The 11,450-nt window shown below is 40.0% G+C and overlaps 1 protein-coding gene across 1 annotated transcript in view; it reads right to left on the reverse strand.

Annotated features, from left to right (window-relative positions):
* Positions 1–1,048: 1,048 nt before the first annotated feature.
* Positions 1,049–11,450, reverse strand: part of LOC113803316 (uncharacterized) — a 23,545-nt gene continuing 13,143 nt past the window's right edge. Inside the window, exons 3-8 of the mRNA XM_070127564.1 lie at positions 9,329–9,555; positions 8,216–8,358; positions 7,507–7,638; positions 3,759–3,957; positions 2,724–2,892; positions 1,049–2,080 (exon numbers count right to left, since the gene is read on the reverse strand). Coding sequence (XP_069983665.1) covers positions 1,791–2,080; positions 2,724–2,892; positions 3,759–3,957; positions 7,507–7,638; positions 8,216–8,358; positions 9,329–9,555 — 1,160 coding nt within the window. The 3' untranslated portion in view covers positions 1,049–1,790. The remainder of the gene's footprint in view (positions 2,081–2,723; positions 2,893–3,758; positions 3,958–7,506; positions 7,639–8,215; positions 8,359–9,328; positions 9,556–11,450) is intronic.

Below are 11,450 nucleotides of genomic sequence, written 5' to 3' on the forward strand. Positions count from 1 at the left end.
AGGAAGACATTTTTAAACGAGGATTTGAACAGAGTGAAACGATTGGACAGACATATTCGGATTTATACAGCTGATGGCTAGTATAAACCCAAAAATTCAAATGTTTTATGTAAATTGCTCTGATATCTTACTTAGGTAGTTAGCAGTGAAAAAATAAGCTCATATAAAAAATTGTGCACAAAAGAACAAAACTAATTAAAAAACAACAACAACAATAACTACATCAACAAATACATTTATGAATAAATAACCAAACATATATAATACATTTATACACGTGTACACGTACATACTTTATGTGCATAAGCTATTCACGACTACAGATTATCCTTTCACATTTTACTATTATCAGAATACAGTTCCATTATATTCAAAATATAGATATTCATCTGAGATCATATAGTTGTAGGTAATGAGGAAAATTTATGTTTTGTATTAAGTGTTATGAACATAAATCATATAACCTCTTCATATACCAAGGTTATATTCTTGTGAGGAAAGAAAACGTTTATAAAGATATCTACAGTGATATAACCAAATACTGAGCAGAGTAGTAGTAGTGATAATAATGATAAGGATAATGAGAAAATTAATCATTATCTCTACTATCAAACAGGATAGTATTCGCAATGATGTATTTAAGAGCACTCACCCTTCACCATTATTATGAAACTGGTTATTACTATTATTACCATTTATCATTGTTATTCAGTTACCACAATCATTTTATACTTAAAGGTATCAAGTGATTTTCACTTATATACGTAATTCCATCATTTTGATTATTAAAAATATTAATTCCACATTTCCGATTTCCTGTAGCGTGAGAGAGAGGGAGAGGGAGGGAGAGAGAGAGAGAGAGAGAGAGAGAGAGAGAGAGAGAGAGAGAGAGAGAGAGAGAGAGAGAGAGAGAGAGAGAGAGAGAGAGAGAGAGAGAGAGAGAAGAGAGAGAGAGAGAGAGAGAGAGAGAGAGAGAGAGAGAGAGAGAGAGAGAGAGAGAGAGAGAGAGAGAGAGAGAGAGAGAGAGAGAGAGAGAGAGAGAGGAGGAGAGTATATTCCTTAAATTTATAATTAACACACCTGGTTGTCTGTAACCATGAAATATTTAACTGCTACTTCAATCCTTACATCATTCCTTATAAACTTACGTTCTCCATAGCCATTTATGTCACACTTTCATTTATTACAGTTTTCTTCGCACTGTTCGTGAATTTCTTTCACTTATGACGTAATTCACTCACTTAAAACAATGTTGGAACGTACATAATAACAGATCAGATAGGCCTACAATACATTAAGGCCATTTTGCTCACACAGCCCGACTAGAATTTGAATTAAAGATTATTAAGAATGTGAAGAAGCTGTAGTTAAGAAGTTAAAGAAAGCAAAAGAATACAAATAATTGAACGTTTCTTGTTTAGCGTAAAAAGAAAACAGAGAAAAAAGAAAAGAAAATGAAATATGAATAAAGAACAAAAAGAGAGAATCAATGGAAGATAAATAAAGAACAAAAAAGAGAAAACCAATGAAAAAGGAACAAAGAACAAAACAAAACAATGAAAAATTAAGAACAAAAAAGAGAAAACAATGAAAAATAACTAAAGAACAAAAAGAAAAGCAATGAAAGATAAACAAACAACCAAAAAAGAAAGAAAAAATTACAAATAATTAAATAACAAAAAAGAGAAACCAATGAAAAATAAATAAAGAACAAAAAAGAAAAAAGCAAAGAAAGATAGACAAAGAACCAAAAAGCGGTGTCTCAACCACGAGGGAACGGCGTCTCCCCACTACCCGTGCTGCTGCAGCCTGGGCGCCGTGCGATGCCTCCAGTAGATGTCTCCCGCCCGCCACGTCTCCAAGCGGGCGGGGTTCAGCTCCACGCCCGATTTGGAGATGTGGGCGTGATAGCCCCTCGAGGCGAACCACTGGATCATTCTCTGCAAGTGGGCGGGCCGACAGGGGGCGTGGTACTTATGGCGGTTGTTGGACACGACCGCCCACTCCATGAAGACGTAGGGCGCGAAGTGGGACGCCAGGAAGCCCGTGCCGCCCAGGATGGCCTGGCACTCCCACCCTTCTGCAGGCGTGGGCGGAGATTTGATTTTGAACAGTATATTAGCATAAATAATACATTACCCAAACATACCCAACCCCTTTGGAGTGACTGGGTATAGTTTATGTATCCTTAAAATGTTATCAATTACATTAATCATATGCTTTGTCATTGGTATCATTTCTCTAACTCCCTTCCTGGAAGATTCTATGTATTGACATTCCATTACATAGTGTTTCAAATTATGTCCTAATCTTTCACCACATACTCTACACTTTTTAAGCGAGAGAGAGAGAGGGGGGAAAGGGAGAGAGAGACAAGACAGAGAGAGACAATACAGACAGAGAGAAACAGAGAGAGAGAGAGAGAGATTATCAATATTACTATCATTATCATCATCAAAAGAATTATCAACGTTGTGTTGCTGCAGCTACCGTTACCTCACTGTCCAACATATCCTAATAGTCATAGCACAAGTCACCGTATTGTATTCATTTTTAAATGTTATTATACCTAACTTTTGTATGTGAATTGTGATCCTTCTTAAGATAAGGGTGAGGATAACCTAAGTTACTTCATCCCCCTGAGATGTAATTTTTCTTGTCTCAATAAACGTGTCAAGAGTCAAAATCACCCTTATAGAAAAGGAAAAAAAGGCACAACTTACCGATATCGATCTTGATAACGACCACCGACGTGTTGACGAAGGGCGCGAGGTCGTTGAGAGAGACCGTCGTGACCACATCCCTCGGTCTCCTCTTCTTGAGCTTCTCGTATTCCGCAAAACCTATTTCTTGCACTGATGTTCCTCCCAAATTCCCACGTTTGTATCTCAGCTGCAAAGGGCACAGAGCGGTGACTTTGATGAAGACAGTAGTTATTGTGGTTAATTTAGTACGTGAGGGTATATAAATAATCTATTTTTTTAAGTTTTATCAGCTATGAAAAGAGGTTAATTTAGTATGTGAGGGTATGTAAATAATGTTTTTGGAAGTTTTATCAGCTATGAAAATAGGTTAATTTACTATGTGAGGGTATATAAATAATGGTTTTTGTTTTATCAGCTATGAAAAGAGGTTAATTTAGCATGTAAGGGTATATGATTTTTTTTTTTTTTTTTTTTTTAAGTTTTATCCGCTATGAAAAGAGGATAATTTGGTATGTGAGGTAGTTTATATATTTTTTTTTTTTTTATCAGCTATGAAAAGATGATCTGTGAGTTTGGGATTGGAAGAAGTAGACTAAATGTTATTTTTTCAGGTGTAAGTTTCTTCATAATGTTTAGTGGACGTATGGCTACCATGTTAGAACTTGAACAAATTCGACAGAAAGTTGGAGATACAATAAAATAGTATTTAGTAGCTTATTTGAATTAGGTTAAAACAAACTGCATTCACGCACACACACACGCGCGCGCACTCTCTCTCTCTCCTTCTCCCTCTCTCTCTCTCTCTCCCTCCCTCCCTCTCTCTCTCTCTCTCTCTCTCTTCCTCTCCCTCTCCCTCTCCCTCTCCCTCTCCCTCTCCCTCTCCCTCTCCCTCTCCCTCTCCCTCTCCCTCTCCCTCCCTCCCCACCTCCCTCCCTCCCTCTCTCTCACGCACTTCACACCTCATGTCCGGCCTCCCCTCCCCAGCCGCGAGGACAGCCCCCCCCTCCCTCCCTTCCTTCCAACCCATCCCCTTTACAACCCCTCCCGCCTAACCTTAGCTCTGACGCGAGCGTGGGCGGCGGCGTGCAGCAGAATGGTGATTTTGTCTTCCACTTTGCCCGCCCGCGCTCCCGCATGGATCCTCACTGCAGACGCCCACACGGGTTCCACAGCAACGGCAGGCACGCCCACAGCGCCCGCCAGAAGGGTATATACGCCTACGTGAGCACCTAAGTCTATCACTGTGCAGGAGCTGAAATGGCAGAGAGGTGGACCGTTACTCTGTGGGGGGTTTATGTGCCTTCGTCTGCAGTTCCTGTAGTATTTTTATTACTATTATTATTATTATTGTATTATTATTATTGTTGTTGTTGCTGTCGTTATTGTTGATTTGAAAACGACGTGAAGCTACTGAAGGTCAAAGGTTATTTTTTTGAAAATATAGAGTTAAAGTATCACAAAATATATATATGCATGTGTGTGATGTGATATACTGTACGTCTTTATATATATATATATATATATATATATATATATATATATATATATATATATATATATATATATATATATATATTATATATATATATATATATATATATATATATATATATATATATATATATATATATTCATAAGTATTTATGTATATATATATATATATATATATATATATATATATATATATATATATATATATGTGTGTGTGTGTGTGTGTGTGTGTGTGTGTGTGTGTGTGTGTGTGTGTGTGTGTGTGTGTGTGAGAGAGAGAGAGAGAGAGAGAGAGAGAGAGAGAGAGAGAGAGAGAGAGAGAGAGAGAGAGAGAGAGAGAGAGAAAGAAAGAAAACAGAGACAGAGACAGAGAGAGAAACTGTTAGACAGAGCATGGTAGACACACAGACAGACAGACGAAGTTAGTCTTTCAGTCTGTCTACCATTGTCCGTCGCTCTGTCTCTCTGTCTATCTATCAATCTGTATGTCTATCTATCTGCTTGTCCCTCCGTCTCCATTCTGACATCAGCCTGTCTGTCTGTCTGATCTCTCTAGATTACAAAATGCGACAGCAAAGAATCCCTCCCACGACCACCGGCACTCCCATGTCTCTCCGTGGAATGAAATTTTCAATTAAGCGCGAGACGGCGAGGTAGCCAAAGGCCGGTGGAGAGGGCAGCGCCATCCCCGGGGCTCGAGGTTGGGCGCCGGGGAATCCGACTCAATTTATTTGGTGTGTGTGTGTGTGTGTGTGTGTGTGTGTGTGTGTGTGTGTGTGTGTGTGTGTGTGTGTGTGTGTGTGTGTGTGTGTGTGTGTGTGTGTGTGTGTGTGTGTGTGTGTGTGTGTGTGTGTGTGTGTGTGTGTGTGTTTATGTGTCTGTATGTGTTTATGTGTCTGTATGTGGTTGTGTGTTTATTTGATTGTGTGTGGGCGTGTGTGCTTGTTTGTTTGTGTGTGTGTGTATGTGTGTTTGCGTACGTACGTGCTTGCGTGAGTGCGTATGTGTGTGTGACGCACAAATCTTTATTAGATTCCCTGGCGCAGGCAACTTAAAGCCAAGCAGAGTCACTCCAAAAAAATCCCAGCTTGAGGCAAACTCTCATCCGCGTGCCCTTGACAGCTGAGCAAACGTCGCGACTTGGCAGAGTTTGACTTTCCGCCGCGAGAGAAAACCTGAGACTCACGGGTTATGTTTGAGACTCACGGGGAATATTTGGCAGACTCACGGGGAATATTTGAGAGACTCACGGGTAATGTTTGAGAGATTCACGGGGAATATTTGAGAGACTCACGGGGAATATTTGAGAGACTCACGGGGAATATTTGAGAGACTCACGGGGAATATTTGAGAGACTCACGGGGAATATTTGAGAGACTCACGGGGAATATTTGAGAGACTCACGGGGAATATTTGAGAGACTCACGGGGAATATTTGAGAGACTCACGGGGAATATTTGAGAGACTCACGGGGAATATTTGAGAGACTCACGGGGAATATTTGAGAGACTCACGGGGAATATTTGAGAGACTCACGGGGAATATTTGAGAGACTCACGGGGAATATTTGGCAGACTCACGGGGAATATTTGAGAGACTCACGGGTAATGTTTGAGAGATTCACGGGGAATGTTTGAGAGACTCACGGGGAATATTTGAGAGACTCACGGGGAATATTTGAGAGACTCACGGGGAATATTTGAGAGACTCACGGGGAATATTTGAGAGACTCACGGGGAATATTTGACAGACTCACGGGGAATATTTGAGAGACTCACGGGGAATATTTGAGAGACTCACGGGGAATATTTGAGAGACTCACGGGGAATATTTGAGAGACTCACGGGGAATATTTGAGAGACTCACGGGGAATATTTGAGAGACTCACGGGGAATATTTGAGAGACTCACGGGGAATATTTGAGAGACTCATGGGGAATATTTGAGAGACTCACGGGGAATATTTGAGAGACTCACGGGGAATATTTGAGAGACTCACGGGGAATATTTGAGAGACTCACGGGGAATATTTGAGAGACTCACGGGGAATATTTGAGAGACTCACGGGGAATATTTGAGAGACTCACGGGGAATATTTGAGAGACTCACGGGGAATATTTGAGAGACTCACGGGGAATATTTGAGAGACTCACGGGGAATATTTGAGACTCACGGGGAATATTTGAGAGACTCACGGGGAATATTTGAGAGACTCACGGGGAATATTTGAGAGACTCACGGGGAATATTTGAGAGACTCACGGGTAATATTTGACAGACTCACGGGGAATATTTGAGAGACTCACGGGGAATATTTGAGAGACTCACGGGGAATATTTGAGAGACTCACGGGGAATATTTGAGAGACTCACGGGGAATATTTGAGACTCACGGGGAATATTTGAGAGACTCACGGGGAATATTTGAGAGACTCACGGGGAATATTTGACAGACTCACGGGGAATATTTGAGAGACTCACGGGGAATATTTGACAGACTCACGGGGAATATTTGACAGACTCACGGGGAATATTTGAGAGACTCACGGGGAATATTTGAGAGACTCACGGGGAATATTTGAGAGACTCACGGGGAATATTTGAGAGACTCACGGGGAATATTTGACAGACTCACGGGTAATATTTGACAGACTCACGGGGAATATTTGACAGACTCACGGGTAATATTTGAGAGACTCACGGGGAATATTTGAGAGACTCACGGGGAATATTTGAGAGACTCACGGGTAATATTTGTGAGACTCACGGGGAATATTTGACAGACTCACGGGGAATATTTGAAACTCACTGGGAATATTTGAGAGACTCACGGGGAATATTTGAGAGACTCACGGGGAATATTTGAGAGACTCACGGGGAATATTTGAGAGACTCACGGGGAATATTTGGCAGACTCACGGGTAATATTTGAGAGACTCACGGGGAATATTTGAGAGACTCATGGGTAATATTTGAGAGACTCACTGGTAATATTTGAGAGACTCACGGGTAATATTTGAGAGACTCACGGGTAATATTTGAGAGACTCACGGGTAATATTTGAGAGACTCACGGGTAATATTTGAGAGACTCACGGGGAATATTTGAGAGACTCACGGGTAATATTTGAGAGACTCACGGGGAATATTTGACAGACTCACGGGGAATATTTGACAGACTCACGGGGAATATTTGAGACTCACGGGGAATATTTGACAGACTCACGGGTAATATTTGTGAGACTCACGGGGAATATTTGAGAGACTCACGGGTAATATCTGAGAGACTCACAGGTAATATTTGTCAGACTCACGGGTAATATTTGAGCGCTAGACGGAAGAGTGCCAGGATGTGAGGCTCCCAGGTGCCGTCGGTCAGGAGCTGGGCCGAGATGTACCGGTCAGTCGCCGCCGTGTGGGGACAGATCTGGTATTCTGGCGTCGTTCTGGGGGCGGGTGAGAGAGGAGAGAGGGAGAGAGAGGAGGAGGAGAAGGAGGAAAGGGGGGAGAGGGAGAGAGAGAGGAGGAGGAGTGGGAGGTGAGGGAGAAGAGGGAGAGAGAGGAAGAGTAGTGGGAGGAGAGAGAGGAAGAGTGGGAGAGAGAGGCAGGAAAGGGAGGTGAGGGAGAAAGAGGAGGAGTGGGAGGTGAGGGAGAGAGAGGAGGAGTATTGGGAGGATGATAGGATGGAAGCGAGAAAGGAAAAATAGGTGAAGGATAAGAATTTAACGATCATTAGCGATAACGGTAACAACAAGAAATCAATATTAATAATAGCTATATCAGGAAGGTTAAATTTATGAACACACACACACACACACACACACACACATACACACACCCACACACACACACAAACACACCAACCCACCCACTCACCCACAGACACACACACACACACACACACACACACACACACACACACACACACACACCCAACCAACCACCCACACCCACCCCACACACACACACACACACACACACCCATACCCACCCACCCACACCCCCACAGGCCCCCACCCCCACCTGGTGACGAGGCAGAAGAGGCTCGGGACGGCAGGACGCGACATGTTGAGCGTCCAGAGCGTCCTCAGCGGGGGGTCGCCGGGCAGGAGCCGCTCCAGGAGGCTGTTCGGGGAGGAGCTGCTCACCAGGAGGTCGTAGTAGTCCTGTAGAAGTAGATTTAGAAGTAGAAGTAGATTTAGAAGTGGAAGTAGATTTAGAAGTAGAAGTAGATTTAGAAGTAGAAGTAGATTTAGAAGTAGAAGTAGTACACCTTTAGAAGTAGATTTAGAAGTAGAAGTAGTACTCCTGTTGAGGTAGTACTCCTTTAGAAGTAGATTTAGAAGTAGAAGTAGATTTAGAAGTAGAAGTAGATTTAGAAGTAGAAGTAGATTTAGAAGTAGAAGTAGTACTCCTTTAGAAGTAGATTTAGAAGTAGAAGTAGTACTCCTATTGAAGTAGTACTCCTTTGGAAGTAGATTTAAAAGTAGAAGTAGTGAGAAGTAGTACTCCTGCAGAAGGCATGAGAAGACTTGAAGGATAAAAAGGGCGGAAGGGAGGTGTCGTGTTGCGGGAAAATATTGCCACATCAGAGGTTCGATTTATATCATTATTGCAATAGTAAAATAAAATTATTACTATAAATAAAAGATCATTAATAAAACTAAAAGAATCATAAATAAAAAATAAATAATAATAAACTAAATAAAACTAAATTGTAATAAATAAAAACGAAATAATAATAAACTAAATAATGAAACTAAATAGTAATAGATAAAACTAAATAAATAATAAATAAAAGATAAAAAATAATAAATAAACTAAATAAATAATAAATAAAAGATAATAAATAAAACTAAATAAATAATAAGTAAAATATAATAAATGAATAATAAATAAAAGATAATAAATTAATAATAAATAAAAGATAATAAATGAATAATAAATAAAAGATAAAAAATAAAACTAAATAAATAATAAATAAAAGATAATAAATAAAACTAAATAATAATAAATAAACCTAAATAAATAATAAACAAAAGATAATACATAAAAGACAATAAACAATAAATAACCAAAACAATAACAAAACACAAACCCCCACCGAGCCCCACCTTGACCCCAGCTCCTCCTCACCTGCGAACCCCGCGCCGATTCCTCGAGCTCCTCCTCGGCCTCCGTCGCGAACGCCTCGCCCTCGCCCTCGCCCTTGAAGTCCTCGAAGGCGAGCGGGTCGTGCGCGAGAGGGTTCGGGGGCCACGGGGGGTCGTCCTTCAACCCCGCCCCCCCCTCGCCCCCCTCCGGATCGCCCCCGAGAGCAGAGAGCAGAGTGAGGCAAGCGACGAGCAGACCCAGGCCCAGCGCTGGCGGGAGGGGGGTGAGGAGTGAGGGGAAGACGAAGGAAAATTGATGGTTGGATGGATGGAAAAATAAAAAAGGAAAACGGAGGATAAAAGGTGGTTGGAAGGTTGGAAAATGAAAAAAAGAAGAAAGAAGACAAAGGAAAAATGATGGTGGGATGGTTGGAAAATGAAAAAAGGAAAACGGAGGATAAAAGGTGGTTGGAAGGTTGTAAAATGAAAAAAAGAAAAAAAACGAAGGTTGTAAAATGAAAAAAGATGAAGGAAAAGATTTTAAAATGAAAAAAAGAAAGAAAAACGAAGGTTGGAAAATTAAAAAAAGACGAAGAAAAAAAGATGGCTGGGAGGTTGGAAAATTAAAAAAAGAAAGAAAAAACGAAGATTGGAAAATATAAAAAACGAAGAAGAAAAATGGGTGGGAGGTTGGAGAATGAAAAAAAAATGAAGAAAAAAAGATGGCTGGAAGGTTGGAGAATGATAAAAAGAAAAGAAAAACGAAGATTGGAAAATAAAAAAGAAGAAAAATATATAGCTAAAAGATTGGAAAATTAAAAAAGAAGAAAGAAAAACGAAGATTGGAAAATTAAAAAAAGAAAAAACGAAGATTGGAAAAAGAAAAAAAAAGATGGCTGGAAGATTGGAAAATTAAAAACGAAGGAAAAAACATGGCTGGAATGTTGGGGAAAAACAGAAAGAGAAAAGAAAATGAAATAAAAAAAAAGACAAACTCTCAAGTCAGGAAGTTTAGCTCGTTACTGCATTCGAGTCAGAGAAGTTGGGGAACCTATTTCAGACTTTTAAGATTTTGAAGCTTATTTAGTTAGCCTTTTTCTTCTCGACATAACTTAGCCAAAAGTGACTGAAAATCGGATCACAATACATTCATAACTTAATCAACAATTTGTCACTGTTTTACGTTTTACTTACATTTTTTTACTTACATTCAGTTGATTAAGCGTTTTACTTATATTCATTTAATTAATTAAGCTTTTTACTTACATTCAGTGAGTGTTTGACTACCATAACACAATAAAAATATATTGATAAACGTATGCACAGAATGTTTGAAAGTCGAAGACAGAGTAATATATTTTATTTTGTGAAAAATGAAAAGAAATCTACCTCGTTATTATTAATGGAAAGTGATTAGCAAAGGACCGAGGAGAATAAGAACAAGGAATGTGGAAAGAGAGGAGAAAGGGAAATAAGAAAAGACAAAAGGAGGAGAGAAAAAGAGAAAAGAAAGGGAGAAAACGAGAAAAGAAAGGAGAGAATGGAAAAGAAAGAATAGACGAGAAAAGAAATAAAAAGAAGAGAGGAAACTGGAAGAATTAACAAAAAAAAAAGCAAAAGGGACAGAGAAGATCAGAATAAACACGAAGATAGAAAGAAGATGCGAGTGAGAGGGAGGGGGAGAGGGAGAGAGAGAAGAAAGGAAGGAAGAGAGAGGTAGAAAAGGCGAGAGAGAGAAAAAAAAGATAAAGAGAAATTGAATGGGAGAGAGAAAAAAGGGAATAAGGGTAGCGAGTAAGAGTTAGAGAGGGAGAGAGAAGATAAACAGAGGACGTGGTCTGAACCGAAGAAAAAAAAGATTGGTATTGACGAAAGGACGAAGAAAAGGAAGGAGAGAGAAAGGAGGAAAATCGATAGAGATGTGATAACGCTGCCAGCCATAATTAAGCGTAGGTGATCTACATGCACTTGACTGCCTGCGCGTGAATATGTATGTACGAACACACACATTTTTGTGCGTGAATATGTATGTACGAACAGACATTTTTTTGGCATCAGACATTCAGAATGATAAACGTATACTTTATTTCTCTATTTTCTTTACCCTCTTTCTCTTTTTATTTCTATTGATCCAACTTCCTTCTCTCTCTGTCTCTCTCTCTACT

Source organism: Penaeus vannamei, chromosome 11, assembly GCF_042767895.1.
Source record: "Penaeus vannamei isolate JL-2024 chromosome 11, ASM4276789v1, whole genome shotgun sequence".
Classification (NCBI taxonomy): Eukaryota; Metazoa; Arthropoda; class Malacostraca; order Decapoda; family Penaeidae; genus Penaeus; species Penaeus vannamei.